This window comes from Hippichthys cyanospilos, chromosome 9, assembly GCF_059441005.1.
Source record: "Hippichthys cyanospilos isolate Australia breed blue-spotted pipefish chromosome 9, RoL_Hcya_1.0, whole genome shotgun sequence".
In the NCBI taxonomy this organism is placed as follows: Eukaryota; Metazoa; Chordata; class Actinopteri; order Syngnathiformes; family Syngnathidae; genus Hippichthys; species Hippichthys cyanospilos.
Genome location: NC_142377.1, coordinates 23,264,379 through 23,285,017, shown reverse-complemented (window position 1 = coordinate 23,285,017; position 20,639 = coordinate 23,264,379). Strand labels below are relative to the sequence as shown.

General features: G+C 49.4%; 2 protein-coding genes across 5 annotated transcripts; both read left to right on the top strand.

Annotated features, from left to right (window-relative positions):
* The first annotated feature begins 735 nt into the window (after window positions 1–735).
* Window positions 736–10,497, top strand: ccndbp1 (cyclin D-type binding-protein 1). Of its 4 annotated transcripts, none has more exons than XM_088423028.1 (12): window positions 736–904; window positions 1,184–1,243; window positions 1,326–1,405; window positions 1,490–1,571; window positions 2,429–2,525; window positions 2,615–2,688; window positions 2,951–3,027; window positions 3,103–3,362; window positions 4,410–4,470; window positions 7,641–7,687; window positions 8,475–8,593; window positions 10,364–10,497. In XM_088423028.1, exons 1-11 carry the CDS (start codon window positions 814–816, stop codon window positions 8,584–8,586), a joined length of 1,041 nt encoding a protein of 346 aa, XP_088279154.1. In that variant the 5' UTR covers window positions 736–813; the 3' UTR covers window positions 8,587–8,593; window positions 10,364–10,497. The 4 variants fall into 4 exon arrangements, with proteins under 4 accessions (XP_088279154.1, XP_088279153.1, XP_088279156.1 ...); XM_088423030.1 differs by having other exon boundaries at window positions 738–904; window positions 8,478–8,593; XM_088423027.1 differs by lacking the exon at window positions 10,364–10,497 and having other exon boundaries at window positions 737–904; window positions 8,475–8,708.
* tgm8 (transglutaminase 8) lies at window positions 10,426–19,619 on the top strand. Its single transcript, XM_088423026.1, has 15 exons — window positions 10,426–10,571; window positions 11,874–12,047; window positions 12,983–13,231; window positions 13,501–13,619; window positions 14,132–14,260; window positions 14,343–14,520; window positions 14,949–15,084; window positions 15,146–15,255; window positions 15,399–15,514; window positions 15,601–15,727; window positions 16,294–16,403; window positions 16,577–16,751; window positions 17,206–17,369; window positions 18,157–18,290; window positions 18,866–19,619. The coding sequence occupies exons 1-15, from the start codon at window positions 10,547–10,549 to the stop codon at window positions 19,011–19,013; spliced, it is 2,094 nt and encodes a 697-aa protein (XP_088279152.1). The 5' UTR covers window positions 10,426–10,546; the 3' UTR covers window positions 19,014–19,619.
* Window positions 19,620–20,639: the final 1,020 nt, after the last annotated feature.

The window sequence follows — 20,639 nt, the reverse complement described above, 5'->3', positions numbered from 1 at the left end:
ATAGCATTGCGGGCCAAGTCAAAACTTTTTTTTGGTTGTTTTTTTTTTTAGCAAAAGTAAGCAAAAATGTGGACGGCGGACCGCAAATAGTTCGGACGCCCTTGCCATGTATGTCTATCATCCAGGAAATGTTTGAACGGTGAAAAAACCGAAGCTTCCGACTGGTACTGTTTAACGACGCCAGCAAAAGTCGAAGTCCTCTGCTGCCCCCTCTTGGTGTCCAGCGTGTACCCCCTACATACGGGAAACGATGATGTGAGTGGTGATTGCGGGAAGCATTAAGGGTGACAATGATGACGACATAGTGTGTGAGAATGAGCGAGGGGGTCATGGGTGACATCGTGTAAAGCACGCTTGGCAATATCACAGCACTGCTATCATAGTGGGGACATGTCATTGAAATCAAATGCGATTCAGATGCGGTCTCCCATATGCACGTCATGTATTCATGAAATATTCTATATGTTACATACAAACTAGGGCTGGGCGATAAATCCAATCAATTCCATGAATTAGTCATTTTTCAAAGAGGCGATTCGAAAATGATCTAGATTGTGACAAGACGTGTTTACAATAGACATGAACTTAATTGCCGCATAGACTATTGGCAATGATAGACAATAAATACGGCACGTGCAAACGTTTACTTTGACAAGCGACCTCGAGATGTCGCCAAAGCTAACGTTTCGTGTTTACCACCAACTTCCGGTCGCGAGTGGTGGCTTCCGGCGTCCCACGAGCAAAAGTGCTGGCAAATTTCAGTTCCACAACAACACGCGTCCGCTGGGAACTTTTTGGGGAAGCCGGACCGACATGGACGCGGAAGACAACGCGGCGCAAAACGTTCGCTTGCCTTTCCGTAACCTGCTCAACTCCATTCAGTGCGTCGCGGCTCGGGTTCGAGGTCAGTTTGGCCGAACTAAAAATGCCAACATTAGCGTTGTTAGCATTGTCGGGCTCGCTGGTGGAACGCGGAGCTAAACCTCCGACGTCACATTCAGTGTTGTTCAACACATGACATCGAAAGTAGGGACGTGAAAACGGAGCCAAGAACGCTAAGGCGCTAGCCGCTCGAGTTTTAGCGGGACGCTCCCTTTCGCGATGACGTCCAAGACGTAGTGCGCGCCATTAATTTGAAAACCCGAACGAGCGAGTGACAGAACAAGTTGTGCTTTTGTCTCAGATGGCGAGTCCAATACGTCGGACGGAGCCTTCGACCTCTCTAACTTTTGGGACACTTTGAGTTGGGTACTTCATCGGAAGCAATCATACCAATCCAAGGCTAACGTCCAACTCTAACGCTGTTGCTAACTCGTGTGTTCCAGACCAGGCGGTGAAAGTGCTATCTCAGGAAGCCACCAAAGTCAGCCTGGCCTTCTCCAAGCCCCCGCTCCCATCGCAGCAAGTTAGTCGATTGGCGGGACATTTGGCCACTGTTCCAGCAGCGCAGCCTGCGAGCATCTTCATCTCGTCGTTTTCTGACCCGCAGGATGGAGAGCAGTTGGCCGACTCGGTCCTCAAGAGCGTCCTTAGTCTCTCCACCGTTTATTACTGGCTTCCCAAGAGCCGAGGTAATGCGCGCAACCCTAACCCGCGGGGCAGAAAAATCCCACTTCCATCCATAACCTCCGTTTACCCCCGGTTTGGTGTTGCTGCCGTTTATACAAATGGGAGAAGGAAAAGGCAGAATTAGTCGGACGGCTCAAAAGACGCCATCGCCGCTAGCCCTGCTCCAGTACTGTGGAAAACTCGCTCACGTGGGCGTCATCCACTTTTTACCTTGCGCGAGGTGGAACGCGTCAGCTTCTTACCAATAACAAATGAAGCTTCTTGACCATTCAATATTTCCAGTCAAGCCACCTGCACCTGGGTGGAGGCTTCACGTTGCGTCATTCGGTATGCGGCGCTATCAAGTGGCCGCGAAGACAAATCGGTATAATACGCATTAAGAAATCAAATTGGAGGTTAAAAGGGACACCGCGTAAGATTTAAACCCTTTTTCATTACGGACAGCAGGAGGTGCCGCATTTACTATCGTCCGTAGCGCTGACAAACACGGCCCCCTCCGGAGAAGTGGCGCCCCCCCCCATGGAATATTATTTCAAGATAACTAGACCTACCATTATATTTCAAACATACACATTTATTTGCAAGTTTTTGAAATCTATAATCATGTAACGTATTCCTTTTGAATGAAAAACAGTCTCAATCTTGCACGTGTCCCTTTTGAAGGGATGGTGTGTAAGACTTAGGCCGTTTTTCATTACGGACAGCAAGGGGTGCCGCATTTCCCTTCGTATTTGAATGGGGCGCCACCAGCTCGGAAGATGAAATGTTGCCCGGTCAACTTGTTCTCCGAGAAAGCTTGCGGGAAAATGACAGGAAATATTGCCGCTCGACCTTGTTTCTCGGACCGCCCGCATCTTAGGCGTCTGTCTGCGCCAGCAAGTCCGAGACGCCGCCGTGCAGGTGCTGGAGGGGTTGACGCAGCTCCTGGAGGTCATACTCACTTCGCCGCTCCAGAGGTACGCGCGGCGAAGGCCCCGCAGCGAAGGCCCCGCAGCGAAGGCCCCACGACTTCGGGGCGCCGAGGGAATGGCTTTTCTCCTTCTAGTCTGACTCAGGAGCAGCTGACGTCCACCGGAGGCGTGTGGTCAGCGTGCGACCGCTTCGCTCGCCTACCTCGGGGTGAGTGACCCTGCCGCCCACCGGCTTACCCACCGACCAGCGCGTCGCGCCCACATTCCTACCCGGATACGGACTGCCAGCCACCTATCTACTAAGCCGGCTTCTTACCGAGCCGCTTTCTTTCCCGCGTCTACCGGCGACCAAAAAGTCAAGCCCGCCTTCCTTACCGCCTGGATACCGTTCCGGGAACACACTCGGCATCTACTCGCGTACCTAGCTTCCGACTCACGGAGCTCGTCTGGTATTCGCGTTTCCGTTCCAGACAATAAGGATGCGGCGGCGCTGTTCCTAACCGGTCAGAGCGCCATCGTGAAAGACGCCATCGAGGAGTTAGAGCAGGTGCGTCCCGATCCGCTGCGCGGCGGTCACTCGGCGCGCCCCGCCTCCGACCCGACCACGACGTTCGTCTTGCAGGCGCTGTCCCAGGCGCACGACCCGTTCGCCGACCTTCTCGACGGCGAGGAAGACGGCGAGGGGGCTAGAGGCAACCGGGACACGTACTGGTCGGAGCGGGACCGCCTCGCGGTCGCCGCCTGCCAGGGGATGATGAAGGCGGCCGCCGCCTCCCTGAGGAAAACCGCGGCGGCCGTCAGGACCCGCGGGGACGCCGGCGCTCCGCAGAGGGTGGCGCAGCTGGACGACCTGGTCGACGCCGTCAAGGAAATTAGCCCAGGGTAAACGCGTGCAAAGCAACTCGCAAACGTTCAACGCCGCTAGCGTAGCGGTTGACTCGCTTCGTCATCGCGACGCCACTTTTCAATGCCTTCGCGTCACATCGCATACCGACGTCTCGCACGCACAAAATCACCTTCAAATTCTGGTCCAGGACATTAAAAAAAATGGCTCGTCGTCGTATGATGCGCCTCAACTCTCCGACGGACCACGCGCTGCATTCAAATCCTGTTGGACAATGCCGCCTCGGACAGAAAAAAAAAGCCTCGACGCGTTCACCGTTAATAACCGCAAATGTCGAAACAATGCGGGGCTTTCTGTCAATCTATAAAAGCCGGCATGTCAAAATGAATGATGGTGTGAAATCACTTTGCTATTTTATCTACGGTAATTACCATCAGTGACCTAGCTAGTCACGTCCATACTGTAGATTTACAGTACTTTAATCAAATAATTCTGCTTCTGTCCACCGTTATCGTGTTCAGGATGTCAATGAATCAAAAGAAAGAATAAACCCTGCCTTTATGAACTAATTCTCAAATATGCAGCTCTTTTCATTTGTAGTCCATGCATATACTACAAGAAGGTATTTTATTTATTGTGCAAAAGTGTTTTCAAAAGTCACGACCAAAGACAATGTTCTATTGCGTTTTGATTTTTTCCCCAAAAATGATTAGTTACGTGACTTTGATCCGATTGAAACGGACTTTTCTCATCCGTTGCATCACCAGCACGCCCACACACAGTACCTGCTCAACTACTTTGCTTGCTGCCAACTTCACTAGCTGTTTCTTTTTTTTTCTTTTCTACCCACTCACCTACTTATCCATCTACGCGTAAAAGTACCTCAGCTACTCCCACGCACATTTTTTGGCGCATTGCCTTGTAGTACTGTGTGCCATGTGTAAACCAGTAACAGCGCTTTGCAGCTGACAAAAATGCTGCTCAATAAAGAGCGTTGTTTCCACACGCCCGCTGTTATTAAAAAAAAAAAAAGACCACAAAACACTCACAAATATGCTTGTCATGTTATTTTTACTTGTTAACAGAGTTGATGACCTAGCATTGTGTCTGTATCCGCCAGTGGACTACAGCGGCGTGGACAGTCACGTAAGCCTACAACTCAAACAAATACGCACGCGACGAAATACACCTTAGGCAATACACACACGTTTGTGCGGCTATACTTGTGAGGACATCTATTAACAAGAATGAATTTCCTAGGCCCTAACCTTATAACCGTCACGACCCTAAGCTCAAGCACAATCCAATTCAAAGCTATACATTACAAAAGGGGTCCCCACCTTTTTTTTCGGGGAAGTATCAATCAATCAATCAATCAAATTTTATTTATATAGCCCTAAATCACCGAAGTCTCAAAGGGCTTCACAGAATGAAAAGAGGTCATACAGAGACATCTTTTCAATGTAAGGTACACAACAGCATCCCCTGTCAAAGCTCCCAGAAGGGGAAGGAAAAACTCAAAAACCCCAATTTGGGGAAAATCAGAAACCTCCAGAAGGGACCACAGGTGGGAGGAGCCCCCTTCCAGGCCCACAGGTTGAAGTGGATGCTGCATGTACCGAACACAGAAACAATATAAATTACAGAAAACATATTGTGCTATATAGTGCAGCGATGTCTTGACAGCAGGCAAAGCCATTGGGCAGGAACCATCCCGCATTCCAGCCAGGTGGACCGCAGACGGCTAGACTCCTAACCCGTGATGGTCGACCAGCGCAGGACCCAATGGAGGCGGTCAAGTCAACCCTCACCATCTAGCTAGCCCCCTCTCCCGGCCGGAAGAGGGGGGCAGGAAAAAAGAAGAAAAAGAAGAAGGCTGCAGACAGGCTAATTTAACTAAATGCTTTTGAGTATAGATGTGTTTTTAGTCGGGATTTAAAGATTTCTACCGAGGTGGCTGCGCGAACTTCCATAGGTAGGGCATTCCATAGTACTGGCGCGCGAATGGAAAATGCCCTTGATCCCGCAGACTTCTTTTTAGCCCGTGGGGTCGATAGCAAACCGGAAGTATAAAAAGTATAAAAAAGTATAAAATGAGCTCACCATTTTCGCCAAATTCTTTGGAGCCCTCAGCTTGCTTGAGTCTTGAAAATATTTTTGAAAATGTACAAACATGTCCTGCATGTTTTCCAGCTTTCTTTTCCTGACACACCTGATTCAAATGATCAGGATCGTTATCAGGTTTCTGCTGAGCCTGCTGATGAGCTGATCATTTGAATCAGGTGTGTCAGGAAAAGAAACCTGGAAACTATGTAGGACAGCGGCCCTCGAGGACCGACTTTGGACACCCCTGATGTAGACAAATGACATTGATTTTGTTTTGTTTGACACAACCAGAGAAGCCACACTGTTTTTCCCCACTACAAAATGCATTATCGACAGTGGCCAGAGGTGGCGCCCAAAAACAGAGATCAGGCCAAACAAAGCACAACCCAATGAACTCTTAAAGGATTCCAAAACATCATCATTTGGGGTTAGGCCGGGTACCAGTCCATCCACGGACTGGTTCCGGGCCGCGGACCGGCGGTTGGGGACCGCCGCTCTACAAGCGGCTTCAAAAAGACATCTGAACTTGTCAGGGACAGCGTAAATGTCCTCACTTCTCCAAAATGTCCTCGCCATGTCGGTTAAAAAAAACAAAAAAAAACTCCATATTGGTCCTCACGAGTATAAAAAGCACACTCACAAAGCCAAGCCTATACACGTACACGAATGAGTCCAAACAGACATAAATGCAGCTTTTTCTTCCTATCTCAAATCTGGACCCTAGGGAAGCGTCCAAAACGCCTCCGAATCTTATGTTAGTGTTCTTTGTTCGGTTTGGGTTTTCGTTGCTCTTCCTTGTTCGTGTTTCGTGTTAGTTTGATTTTGTCGACGCGTCCTTGTCTGCCCGCTCCCGTGTGTTAACCAGGCAGCTCCCTGCTCCGATTGTCTCTTGTCCAGGTGTTCCTTATTGCCTATTTAGTTTGGAACGTATCCATGTGCTTCCCTTGGCGCTGCAAGGACAAGACGTCCCCACTAACCTGGAATACGAGGCCCGCCGTGTAGAAAACACACACATTCACACCCGGTCGCAAACAAACGCGCAAAATGATCCCACACAGACAAACAAACAAACATCCACAATTATCTCAGGCACGCATCCACGCCCGGCAGGCATTCAGGTGGCTCGCCCGTGGATTCTTGTGCGAGCGATCGCACGGGTGATTAAATTACACAAACCTCGATTATATAAAAATGAAAATTGTATTGTGCAAGACTTTTTTTTTTTTTCTACATTTTGTCTTAAGAAATAGGCAAAACGGTTTTAAAAGTGTTCTGCATATGACAGACAATCCAGGCGGAAGTTTTCACAGCGTTGGAAACTTGAACCCGAGGCCCTTTTTTTTTCGAATTCATCCATCCGTCCATTTTCTTAAGTACTTGCCCTCACGCGAGTCGCGGGCTTACCGGCGCCTATCCCGGCCGTCTTCGGGCTGCGGACGATGCACGCCCTCGACCGGTTGCCCGCCGATCGCACGGCACGCAGAGACAAATGAGAATTCGCCCTCGCAAACACACTCCGGGGCAATTCGGAGTGTCCAAATATCCCAAGCGTGCGTGTTTTGGGGAATGCGGGAGGAAACGGGAGTACGGGGGCACGGGAGAGCACGCAAACTCCACAAAGGAAGGCCGGAGTCAGAATCCGACCCGCGACCCCCTCGCGCGAGCGCGGCGGACGCGCTGAGCAGTCTTGCGGACGCGCTGAGCAGTCTTGCGGCCGCGCCGCCCGATTATTCATTCGTCGAAGGGTGAATTCATAACGATGGTGTTAACGCGAGGACTGCGGAATGTCGACACTCCCCCGTCTCATAAATTCAACGGGCCGAGAAATCTGGCCCGAGCGGGGAAAATTTCAAGCGCGGCGGCAACCGGTTGCGTGCGGGTCATGTCAGGACGCTCCCAGAAATGCCAGATGACACGCACAGAGTTCATCTAACTGCCGCTGTCGACAAGCGAATCACATCGCTCGAAGTCATCACGTACTCACTGATTCACAATGTGAACTTTACGTCCTCGCAGGAAATGATTTTAAAAGGCGCATTTTTGGCCAACCCGAAGCCCGATAATCAAAATCGGTCTTCGGTCAGCACTCGGGCGAACCGTATATCATGTAGGGCGGAGATCCCCAACCGCCGGTCCGTGGAGCGACTGTTACCGGAATACTACCACCGACGCTCATTTTCAAAAATGCCAATGGTGCGTTTCCTTTGCAGGTGTCGAAATTGGCGTCTCTTCTGAAGCAGCTTCTGGCCACGGTCAGGTGAGCGTCACTTTCTGATCGGGTGATCGTTTGGGGTGGTTTTCCCGTCCGGGAAATAAGAAATATATTCTTACCGTTACTGGAAAAAGGCCAAATCTGGCGTTTTCCGATTGAGGTTTCGTTGCGCTAAAAAGATGCTTTTGAATGATCTCCAGACCATTTTTTCCTTCATTTAGGAAACGATAGCGGAAACCGAATCCTATTCCGCCAACGGACTTACTCATAAGCGTCGTTTGAAACATTTACAGCAAGACGCCGACGTTTTCCTACCGGTACATTACGCGGTAGAATTACCTTTACTTCAATCCACCGCGTTGTACTTCTTAAAGGAAGTAGAAAATGATTTGGGGATTGATTTAAAATGACAATTTTGCACGGGTGTCATTTTCAACAAGATAATTACGATTAATGATTCATTTAAGAAAATGCCTCATGGTAAAATTGGCTTGAATCTAACAAATCGGCCCCATAATTTGAAATGAATGAGAAAATATGGCTTCCATTTGACACTGTATTGGCAGCATTTGCTTAAATCTTTGACTCAAACGAGGAAAAAAATGCTTAAGCTACAAGAGTTGAGCGGAACCTGTTTGAAACGGCGCTTGGAGTGGCACTCCTTCGACAATTCGAGTCGGGTCAGGCAGGCGAGCCGCCTTTTTGCTGAGGAAGCGGAACATTCGGGCGCCCCCCGACCGCCCCCCTCCCGCCCCCTTCCCGCTTGGTGACCGTTCCACGCCGAGGGATTTACGCCGCGATCTTTGTGTCTGTCACCTTGCGTCCCGGGAAGCAGGTCCAGTCACATCTGCGGCCAAGCCCAGCTGACCTGGCTCCGCTTCTTGGACGGAGCCGTGGACCACAACCTGCAAAAAGTCCAAGATCTCCTTCGGCCGGACAGCTAATATGCCTGTGCGTGTCTGAGGTTTTTGGTTTTTTTTTTCCTGTGAGTCGTCTACTCGACGTCTTCGGGGGTTTTCGGGCCTCCTGTTAGTTTGTCAGTAAAATAAATTGAGTGGCAAAGCTCCGCCGATTGCGGAAATTCTAGTCTGCTCGAAGTCCGCGGCCCTCGAATCCATATCGCCGCGGCGACGTCAAATATCCCCGCTATTTTTATCGGCAAAAAGTCTCAAGATCCCGTTTCTCGGCCCATTTTTCAGCAGTCAAAAGTTCATGTTGTCGATAATAAAATTCATATAGAGAATTTTTTTATTTACAAATAATATCTTTAAAATGTTACCTGAGCCCTCGGCGCATGTGAAAAAAAATATCTTTTTAAAAACAATTGTATATAATCAAACGTGGAATTTAGCCATCGAGCTACTTATAAATAAAATAACCCCTGACCGCTCAAAACAAACCAAAAAACGTTTGTCGTGCAATTTCATAGCAAGTGTACAATGAAATTGGCTCAAATATTTGCACGTGAAATCAATATGAACAATAAATAGAATAAAGTTTGACGAAGAGCCATACCTTTAAAAAGGTGCATCGAAAAATGCAATCACAAAAACCATATGGAAGCAAACTTACAACGAAACAAATGCAAAAAAAAAAAAACCTCGCATTTAAACATACTGGAAGAAACACGAAAAAAAGATGCAATTCCAATTTTTAATTTTTTTTTTTATGGAGGGTAGCCGACACCCTTGACTGGCGTTTATCTAATAGGCCGATTGAGCACCGTAGCGATAACTGTGACCGCTGGATGGCATTGTTGTATTACATACTTGCAATTCTAAGTAAGGAATAGAAGTCGAGCTTTCATACGATAGCGGCCATTTTTACACAGGCGTGGCACGCAATATTCTGTTCGCCTTGAAGGATGAGTGAAAATGTTCAACAGAAGTTGACTTTTCCGCTTGGCACTGAAAGAGTTCAAGTTAATCCGGTTCAGAATTAGAATGCATCAATACCTCACTTTCATTTTCACAGACAGAAGCCAGCAAATCTTGCACTTATATTTTAATAGCCACTTTATGTATGATCTAAAAATTTGGCCTGCATGCACTATCAATCAAATGCAATTTTCCCCGAGGCCACTATGTAGCTCCGCCCCCGTATGGACAAGTGCAGTATACGCCGTCCTGTTTGATCAGGCCTACTCAAATAGTGGGGCGGGGGCGCGATGATTTCACCTTCACCTGGCATGAGACATTTGTGAGGAACTAGACACAAAGAAGGCGAGAAGGCATTTTTTCTTTCTCACGCACGGACGCCGTTGTGTGCTTAGTCTCTGTGCCTCTTCTTTGTTGCAAAAGAAGTCACCAGTGAAGCCCTTTAAGATGGCCGATTCAGGGCTAAACAAATAAACTTGATTTGATTTTGATAGCAGCCTAAGCGATTGCATAACAAATCCGGGATAACCCACGCGCAACTATTGGAAGGGACGCCGCGCCCGAAAAGGCGCCCGCTCCGACCCCGGGCGGGGAACGGGCTGGGCTTTTGCCGCGTGAAGCGCGATAGCGCTTCCGCGGCACCGGGCGGCGCTCTCGTCAGAGTCTGCGGGAGTTGGCCTCTTCTTCAATGGCCGCGAAAAGGAAACGGAGAAGATGGCCAATTGCTGGCAACGTTCCTTTTGAGTCGCCGCCCGCCTGCGTGAAAGTTGTCTGAGCGTCCGCGACTGAGTTGCGCGCGATGCGCTCTTCGGAGCGCCGCGGCAATCTGTAAGCGATCCAACAGGACGTCAACGCTACGGGGCGTGACCTTTGGACATCTGGAGCAGCGGAATGCCTCCCAAACCTGACGAACCGGCTTCCCGCCGCTTGATAAAACGCCGGCGGGCTCGCCGCTCATTGCAGATCTTCCCAGCTCTCCTCCGCGGTCGGCGGCGAGAGACGCAGGACACCCCCGCGCAGCGCAAACATGAGCTCGCTGGCCGACGGTTCGGGTGAGTCCGAAAGAGTCTGGCGCCTTTCGCTTCCGCTCAAGCGTTTCGCTAAAAGTGGGGTCGCGAGTTGAATGCACCTGCGAATGTTGCGCAACTTTGCAGTCGCTGTCTGCCATCCAGTTTACAGACCCGCGCAACTGTGGGGGCAGGCGGCGTTTCTTGTGGTCTTACTGCAACCTGTGTTCGGTTTTTAAACGTTACCTCTGAAGGAACATCAATACCGTTTGTCCGGAATTCCTTGCCCGTTGCTTTTCTTTACATCAACGCTGCACTATCGTTTCCATTTTATGGCGGGATGTGCTCCGAGCTATGTAGATAGCAATTTATCTCAGTGAAGAGGCGGAGTCGACCCGAAGGCAAGGTGACTCGTCCTGATAAGTCAAAGGGGGATTTTTTTATCGTAACGGGCCATCGCATTGGCGTCATGCATTTTCTAGCCTTCGACCCTGACCTCAGTCGGAACCGCTTGCAAGCGATCATCTAAAACAGCGCTCGCCAACTGAAAGTGGGCCATGCCATTAAAAACACGCTGTATACTAATCATTTCAGAACAACAGCTTACCATTTATTATTAGTTGAATACTGTTCAAAATAGTACGAGCATAACGTCACTGCTAATAATAAAACATGAACTTTACTATTAATCATGAAACATTCGGGGCTTTCCATTGATTGAAAAAAAATCAGCTGATTTTTATACTTGAGCAAATCATCTCTCGGGCCGGATTCAACCTTTTTTGTGGGCCCGCGGGCCGTTTGTTTGCCCCCCCCCCCCGCGGGTCGTTTGTTTGCCCCCCCTGCTAAAAGCATGTCTTGACCTTCAAAAAAGAGGTGGGACTGTGGGGTCCGACAGAATGGGCGCCACAAAAACAGTAAAACCCGAGTTTGGTCCCTACCGTGAATCAAAAAGCAGGGGCTCACGCACGCACACGCCAATCTTTTGGGTATCGCGTGACAAACGCAGGCTCGGCTCCGTTATCTTGTTATCAAGGAAGTGAGTTGAAAAGCTTCCTTGAGACAAAAGTAGTCTTAACTCCCCGATTTGTAGCCTCTCAGTGCCGAAGAACTCTACCAAAGATCTTTTTTTAGACATGCAGTCCTTTGGCACCACCTTGTGGCATTGGGGTGTCAAGGTTTTTTGAAAATTATTTTTGCCTGGTCCAGTCACCGTCTTCCTGCAAATAAACAACAAAGACCCCTTGCTGAATCTGTTCCAAAGTTCCGCAAGCACTTTCCCCTTTCCGCGAGAATTTGCAAGTTCCAAGACATAAGACTTGTTTGTGTTGCTGTTGTGCGCGTCAGTGTTCCAGGGCGTGGACGTGCACGCCAAGCGCAACCACAGTGAGCATCACACCGACGAGCTTCCTGAAGACCGGCTGACCGTCCGCAGGGGGCAGGCCTTCAGGCTCACCTTGACCTTGAGCAGGCCTTTCAAGCAGGGCCTGGATTCCCTGGTCCTGGACGCCTCCACCGGGGGTAAGCGCTCGCCACAAAGCCGGCCCCAATTTCCAGCGTTTGTACCACTACTTGAGAACGCCTCGTTCGGAACAATTTCAGCTTATGGAGCGCCCCGGCGGAAAAATATTGTCTCTGGTAACGGGACAAAATTCAAGATTCATAAAACCGCGTATGTAACAGACCGCTTTGGGCGTTGGTAGCGCGTCGTTTGCACTTTAGCAATGACATCACACAGGAAGCACTTGGCCTGACCCCAAATGAAACTCAAGTCGACTCACATGTTCAAAATATCCCCCAAATAAATGTTATTGCTCCTGTGGACTTGATTCCCGGATCACTGGATATGTCAAGTAAAAAGGTACAAATTAAATGTCCTAAAGGTGTGTCTCGCCGCACTCATCGCCAACTCACCAGCACCATCTCAGGGCAAACAAGCGAACTGCAGTCATATTGTCAACCTCGGGATACATTTGGATTATTATGTCATTCTAAGATGTATTTGTTACTGTTTTTGATGCATTTATATTATTTCATGATATTTAAAGGGTTCAGGGGCATTTTGGGCAGCTTGGAAGGGATTAAACTATTTACATGTAAAAAGTGGCTCTACTTTATGAAAGCTGAAATGACTTCCAAAAATGCAAGTCCAACTGAATGTAGATTTTTGTTGCTCGCTCCAGCCTGCTTCCAGTAGGCGGGCAACTGTAAATATATCGTCGGGAAAAAAAATATATAGAAAAGATAAAGTAAACGAACTCCCCCCGTGTAACATAAGATTTTTTTCCTCAAATTGCTTGAAATGACTGGACAAAGTCTTTTATCGCCGCCAAAGCCGATGGAAGGATCGGTCCGGCGCCAGGCCCTCGCGGGCCAAATCCGGAGCTCCCCGCGGGCCGGCCGCGCCTTCGGCGTCGAATGCGGCGAAGGCTGGACGCCTCCTTCCCTTCCCGCAGGAATTCACGCCTCCGAGGAGAAGGGCACGGCGTGTCGCTTCGGCCCGCCGGACGTGATGGCGCGCGGGGCTTCGCCCGAGGGGGCGTGGACGGCCCGGCTGGACCCCGGCTTCGCGGTCCAAAGCCTGGAGCTGCTGATCACGCCGCCGGCCGACGCCCCCGTCGGCAAGTACACTCTGAAGGGCTCCCTGTGGGGCCAGGACCAGGTGCTGGCCACGCTGGTGGTGCTCTTCAACCCCTGGTTCTCGGGTAAGCTCCGGCTCAAGTCGCCTCGCCGCACACGCCTTCAAACAAACTACGCACGCGCAGCAATGGTATAAAAATGCGCATCTAAGCGCGCATGAGATTGAACGTCTGGGTTCTGGAAGAAAAAAATGTTTTACGCGAGTATTAGTTGCTGTAAGCGAATATTTGGCTGGATTTCCTTTGGACGTAACAACATCTGTGGTCCCAAAAGAAAAAGCCGCTCCGTTTTGTCTGTTTCATGTTTTTTGGTTTCTTTTTTGCGGCCCACGCAGGAGACTCGGTGTTCATGCCGGACGAGCAGGAGAGACGAGAATACGTGCTGAATGAACAAGGAATCATCTACAGAGGAAGTTATGATTACATCTCGCCTCTCAACTGGGACTTTGGGCACGTACGTCCTAGAATAAGTTTGTCCATTTGAAAGGATTCAGTCGTCCATCTGCATCCTTCCCCAACCTTTTTACCCACCGCCACGGACAGCTCAACGCTCGAGATCGAGATCCAATCGAAGTCCGAAATTTGGCCCGAGGTTATTTTGATCCCGTTCGGTTTATTCTTTGTATTGTTTTTCTTTTCACCGCGCTGTATTTATTGACGTATCCTTTATTCTATTTGTTGTTCATTTTATTCACGCGCACCAATTGAAACAGCGCTTCCAATTTGGTTGGACTGCGTATACCTGTGCACGATGACAAAAAAGCCATTCTATTCTTTTCTATTCTGGGGAAAGAAAGAAAAACTCGTATACAAGCTTTCCTTCTATTCTATTCTATTCTATTCTATTCTATTCTATTCTATTCTATTCTATTCCGTCGCGGGAAAAGGCCGATCATGACGAGCTACGGCCAGAGCGGACCTTTGCTTCTGTTTGGGATGCGGACGGGACTTTAGTTTTCCTTGCAGTTCGAAGAGGACATGGTGGATATTTGCCTGCGAGTCCTGGACAAGAATCGCAAGCACCAGAAAGACCCCGGCGGCGACGTGGCCTCCCGCGGCGACCCGGCCTACGTGGGCCGCGTGGTCAGCGCCATGGTAGGTCTCCCCCGGGCCGCGGCCTCGGCGCCGCCGCCGCCGTCTCACCTGCTCCGGTTTGGTCCGGTCCGGCCCCGGCTAGATCAACAGCCCGGACGACCCCGGCGTGGTGATGGGCAACTGGTCCGATTCCTTCGCCGGCGGCCTGTCGCCCTCCCACTGGAGCGGCAGCCACGACATCCTCGCCGCCTGGAACGACAACGGCCACCGGCCCGTCAAGTACGGCCAGTGCTGGGTCTTTGCCGGCGTCATGTGTTCAGGTGAGGCCGGGCCGCTTCCGGCCACCCTGGCGACCTCCCTCCCGCGCTGCCACATTTTCTTGTTTTAAGAAAAAAAAATGGAGTAAGTATTTTCTTGGTGCCGAGAAAATCTACCGTCAAGCTGGCACGATTCACTAATATCTCAGGCTTGATTTTGAACCGGTATTTTACCCTCCACCGGGGGGTAAGTGCAAGGCGCGTTACTGTTGCGTCGGTGCAGCATTTCAACAATGCGAGCAAAATTCAAGAAACGACCACTAAATATCTTTGATCAAATCGATGTTTGATCAAATGCGCGGTTATTGAACTAAATGCGGTATTTGTAAAACGACCCATCCGTCGAATGAATTATTGCCCGCTTTTCACAAATCCGTTTGACCCGTCAAGCTATTTGAGGGACTTTTTGACGCGCTCGGTCTTCGCCGCAGTCATGCGTCTGCTGGGCGTTCCCACCCGCGTGGTCTCCAACTTCGTGTCGGCGCACGACACCGACGCCAGCCTCACCATCGACGTCTACCACGCCGAGGAGGGGGCCGCGCGCAAGGAGTCGGCCGACAGCATCTGGTGGGTGAGCGCGAGCGCTTCCCGTTTGCGCCCGCCTTGTAAACGCGCGCGGCGGTTTCAGGAACTATCACGTGTGGGTGGAGTCGTGGATGAAGCGACCCGACCTGAGGGCCGGCGGCAAATACGACGGCTGGCAGGTTCTGGACGCCACGCCGCAGGAGCCCAGCGACGGTCGGTCCTCGGGTCCTCGAGTCGCGAGAAGCGCCCGAGCGAATTTGCGAAAAACCCGTCAAAGCGCTCGCTTTCCTTTCCGTCCCTGCCTTGACGCGGACCTTCGGACCCCCCCGCCCGCCCTCGCGTCCCGTCCGGCTCAGGCTTGTTCCAGTGCGGCCCGGCCTCGGTGGCGGCCGTCTTTAAGGGCGAGACGGAGCTCCCGTACGACGTCCCCTTCGTCTTCGCCGAGGTCAACGCCGACTGCGTGGACTGGCTGGTGAGGGCGAGCCTCCGCCCCTATTCCCAAAGTCTCCCTCCCGCGTGACGGCCCCGGCCGGCGGCCGCGCGCTTTCTTCGTCTCAGACTAAGGCCGACGGCACCGACGAGAAGTTATCCTCGGACACCAAGCGGGTCGGGAAGAGCGTCTCCACCAAGGCGGTGGGCTACGACAAGCGGGTGGACATCACCAGGAACTACAAGCACAGGGAGGGTGAGCGTCCCCAAAGACGACACGCACAACCCTACGCTAGATCTGCGGCTTTTTTGCTGAAAATAGTCCCGTCTTTTTCTCCTAACGAGATGAAAAGCCATTTTTTCACGTTTGAAAATCCAAATCACAGTATAAGAACTGACTTACTTTCCTGTCATTGAAGTTCAAACCGCTTTGTTGTCTTAAATCAACTGCAAACTCACTAGAAATGCTTTGGGGGTTGTTTTACAACGACAACGTTAACGTAATACGATTATTGATACGACTCCGGAATTTGCTGAAATATAATTGGCAACTTCTGATTGCTGGAATTCGGTATGCATTTATCCTTTGACTAGAAAGAACCCAGTTGTCCGATTTTTTTTTTTTTTTTTTTTTTTTGCTCAAAGCATTTGCCTAGTTAAAGAAAAAAAATCACATCGTACTCCTGCGTTGGGTCCGGCACTTTTTGACCATTTTTGAAGCCGCTAGCGCTCAGTAGCTGGCGGCGGTTTGGACCGAGCGCCGGTCACGGCGCGGCTCTGCCGCGCGCGCTGTTGACGCCCGGATTTGTCGGCGCCTTTCAGGCTCGGAAGAGGAGCGCGCCGTGTTCCGCTACGCCGTCGGCGACGACAAAGAGGGCTCGCCCGACGGCCCCCCGCGTCCCCCGCCGCAGCTGATCATTCGCTTTGACGAGGTTTGCCTTTCTTCTTGAAAACGCGACGGACCGTGTGGCGCTTCAGGCCGGCTACCCGAGGCGTAAAGGGGGCTTCTGCGTTCATCCCTGTCGCGTACTGTCGACGCGGCGAGCTGCGATCGGGGCGGGAAAAACCAAACGGCGCTCCGGGTTATTTCCTTTGGTTGCGGCAGGTGTCGGTGCCGGAGTACGGCAAGGACGTGCGACTGAAGCTGGCGATGAGCAGCGAGAGCGGAGCGGAAAGGGAGCTCGGCATCCGCGTGGCCGTGGAGGCCATGCGCTACAACGGCACCTTTGTGGCCACCGTCCAGTCTCAGGTCCTGGACGAGACGCTGCGGCCCGACCGAGGTTTTCTTCTTCTTGTTTTTTTTTGTTTGTTTTTTTTTGGGGGGGGGGGGGGGGCGTGGCTCAGAACGCAGGATTCGGGATGGCGCAAATGGACACGTCGGAAACCGCCGTGGTCGCTCGCGGCCAACTTTTGCAAGCCTTTCGAGGATTGGCTTAGCCCGGACTCCCAGCGTGCAAAAGTCGTCAAATTAGAACATAATAAATTATACGTTGAATCGTATTTCAATTTCGGGATTTTATTATCGCATTTTTTTTACATTTTTTGTACATACGGGGGTGTAGGTCTCCTCCCCTATTTTTTTTTTTTTTTTTATGTATGGATAGGGCTGATGGCACTGAGCGTTTTGGGACATTTGGCTATTTTGTTTGACGTCGGGTGACAACAAGGCCAGACAACACGGAAAGTGTCGCATTGAGCACAAAGCGCTTTGTTTTTTTGTTGTTTTTTTTGCAGAGTTGTCATTGCCCATCATCATCCCCGCGAGTTCGTACGTCAGGCACATGATGCGCGCCGACAGCTTGAAGGTGTCGGCCGTGGTGACGGACAAGCGGCATCCCGACAAAAAGTACCTGGCGGAGGACGACGTCGTATTGCGCGACCCCGCCGTCGCTGTCAGTGTAAGTCCGGACGTTCGGTCCAGTCGTTTTTTCTTTTGTTTTCAACTCGGTCTCGAACCGTGTCAGTCCAGTCCTCGAGGGCCCGCCACCCGCACGTTTTTCAACGTTTTTCTCCGCAGCCATTGAAACGAGTAGCTCGCCCGCGGGCCCCGCAGGAGATTCGTAATGATCCCCGTCATTGAAATCAGGTGCGCGGCCAAGAAAACATCCACCGTCTTGCGCTGGAGTTTGACGCTTGAGGACTCTTAAAGGGGCCGAAAAATGAAAAGTCAACTTTTAGCCGTGTTCCAACGTAGTGCTGCTTGTGGGGTCTTCAAAGTGTATAGCCATAAATTGCCACGCAGCATAAAACGTGTTAGTACTCTACATTTCATGCTGTACGTTTCAGTTTTACAAGATCTTCCGAGATCGCAGTAAACGGCTCAAATTTACTCTTGATTTCTCTCGGAGACCGTTCGCTATCTGTCAATTTGTGTTCCGACACCGAGGAAAGGAGAGAACAATTTCCGTTTGACGTACTGGCCGAGTATGAACGCCCTCGCTCTCACCACGGAAGTTAGGTTCTCGCTAAACAGCGTCCTCCTCGGGCCTTAGTTGGAACTACAAGTTTGGTGAAGTCGCCATGCCTTGGTGTAGGTAGATCTTGATCTCATGTGCAGCTGTTATTTGATTGGTCACATATGTTTTGTTTTAACGTGAAAAGAATGCTTTCTGTCTATATTTTCTCTCGACAAAAAAAATGCTCGCCTATCATTTATTGGAGAAATGAATTTTCCGCATCGGGCAGGTTTCGGGTTTTGTCCGTCAGTTCCGGTGGACGTCGGCAGAGGTGGTCTTCATGAACCCCCTCCAGGAGACCCTGACGGGCTTGACGCTGACCGTGTCGGGAAGCGGACTCCTGCGAAGGGAGTTGGAATACAGGTAACGCAACCTCAAAGGAAAGAGGAAAAAAAAAAGGACGCCAAATTGGGTCGGCGTGTCGTTCGTAACTACATCGGTCGCAAAGATCCGTGTCCCAAATCGGACAGGAAGTCAGCCATTTTGTTTTGAAGCAGCCCCCTCGTAAGTTGCTCCATGTTACAGTTGGTTTGTTCTTAATTTGAAAAGATAAGCGAACAGTTCGTCCCAGGACATTACCCCTCTCAATGCCAGGGATGTAATTTATTGTTTTTTTTTTTTTTTTTTTTTTTTTTTTTATGAGTCCAGACATTGAGATACTTAACTCATTCCATGCCAGGGACATGTTTTCACTTTTTTTTTTTTTTTTCAACAGTCCGGACATTCAGTCCCAGATACAATACTTAACTCATTCAATGCCAGGGACGTATTTTCATGCTTTTTTTTTTTTTAAAGAGTCTAGACATTCGATCCCAGATACTTAACTCATTCAGTGCCAGGGACAAATCCCCACTGCAGTTTCTCCAATCGATACGGAATTTTTCGCATGTCACGCAGGAAAACAAATGCTAACAGCGTTATTGTTTGATCCCCCTCAGACTTCCCGACTTGTCTCGCAACAACCGCATCCGCGTCCAGTTTGAGTTTCTCCCGTACAGGACGGGGACCAAGATGCTGGTGGCCGACGTCCACTCGTCCATTTTTAAAGATTTCAAGGGCAGCTGTGCAGTCAATGTCAGACCGTGAAGACCCCCCCCCCCCCAAAAAAAAAAAAAAAATAAAAATCTTGCTGCAATCAGGCTTATGTGCACTTTTTTTCCCATTGGATGTAGTGTTGGTGCTTTTATGTAACATTCCGTGCTTTGGGTCCAGGTTTTACGTGCTCTTTTGGAAGCTTGTTTAGAATAATGTCACCGTAAAACGGTAGCACCATAGAAAAGCAAATGCAACTTGTTGCCGCATAAGGAAGGCAAATAGTAGTGGTAATAGGATTCCGCTTGAGCGTTTGTATGTGCAATTCGAAGGGAAGGGGTTTTCCAAATCAACTGCAGTGCTTGTTTCTGCCAGCAGAGGTCACTAGCTGTCACAAGCTCTCCAAATTGACACCATTTTCCTAGAAAGATTCGTCCAAAGCTTAAACACGCATACGTCTTTTTTTTTTTTTTTTTTTTTTGCTTTTTTGACAGCCATCGTACTCCAGGCAATGGCTTGGAATCGTTTTAGTTATTAAAAAAAGGGCTGTCATTTGCCATTATTTTACTCCTACTACTGAGTGCTGTCCTTTTTCTTTTGCACTTGTACGACAATCAAGAATGTCCCGAGGCTGCACCTTGAATAAAGTGTTGAAGATCACCATGACCATGAATTGAAATCATTTTCCGCTTGACGTGATTTCCTGTGGAAACCTTGCCGGAGGAGAAGCTTTGCTTTGATTATCCATTGCCTTTTGCTCCGTCCTTTTCGGTGGGAAACATTACAGAAATTAACAAGCGACATCAAGTAGTGTAAGTGGCGCAGGTTAGCGTGTGCCTCTGTTAGCTTGCATAAAATCAAAGGATCATCGCACATTATTAGGCCTTTTTATGAGGCAATATTGACCAAAAATACATACATGCACACTTGATTTGATGTCATTTGATGGTTGACTTGCTCACTAAGCGAGTGACATAAAAATATTAGCTTGTCTCCTAATAACTTTAGAAAAGTGTATTTCATGAGAACCTGATTTTTTTTTTTTTTTGTTCTTACATAAAAATCTACGACAGCGTAATAACAAGTGAGAATGAGGCATTTTGCCACTAAGCCAAATGTATTTGTCAATTTCATTTGCAGGTTCTTTTTTTCAGGATCCATAAGAAGTTACGCCCTCAAATAAAAATGTGGGGGCTTTGCTTTTTCTGTGTCGTGGCACCTCCACGGCACTAGACAGTGCTGTGGCGCTGTCAATAATGTATTTTTTTTTTTTTCAAAATCGCGTGAACAATTCGATTTAAAAACAAACAGCTCAATGTCATTATACCTTTTTCTTCGGGTTGAAATGGTTAAGATATCAGTGTTCCCGTGGTCATGTTCCAAATCAAATTACATGTATTATTCAGATTTCGTGTTTCTTTTTTAGCATCTTAACAGTCAGAAAGATTTCTGGTTTAAATAAGGATTTGTTTTCATTTCAGACACGTTTATGCACCAAGTTGTTTTTTTGTTTTGTTTTGTTTTTTTATTTCTTACAGATTCAGACTAAACTGCAGAAGTCATGTTGACATTAGTTGCATGTTTATTTATGGTGCTCTTTTCTTGTGCTAATGTCCAAAAAATCCACTTTTTTATAGATAAATGATCATATTTATACTCGCCGCAGCGAGTGGGAGGTTC

What these genes read in the sequence shown, in the direction of transcription:
- ccndbp1 (XM_088423028.1), top strand. Translation starts at nt 814, where the DNA reads ATGGACGCGGAAGACAACGCGGCGCAAAACGTTCGCTTGCCTTTCCGT. An exon ending in CGTCGCGGCTCGGGTTCGAG is followed by an intron (nt 905 to 1,183) that starts GTCAGTTTGGCC and finishes CTTTTGTCTCAG; the next exon opens with ATGGCGAGTCCAATACGTCG. An exon ending in CCATCGAGGAGTTAGAGCAG is followed by an intron (nt 3,028 to 3,102) that starts GTGCGTCCCGAT and finishes TTCGTCTTGCAG; the next exon opens with GCGCTGTCCCAGGCGCACGA.
- tgm8 (XM_088423026.1), top strand. Translation starts at nt 10,547, where the DNA reads ATGAGCTCGCTGGCCGACGGTTCGG. An exon ending in CTTCAACCCCTGGTTCTCGG is followed by an intron (nt 13,232 to 13,500) that starts GTAAGCTCCGGC and finishes CGGCCCACGCAG; the next exon opens with GAGACTCGGTGTTCATGCCG. An exon ending in GAGTCGGCCGACAGCATCTG is followed by an intron (nt 15,085 to 15,145) that starts GTGGGTGAGCGC and finishes CGGCGGTTTCAG; the next exon opens with GAACTATCACGTGTGGGTGG.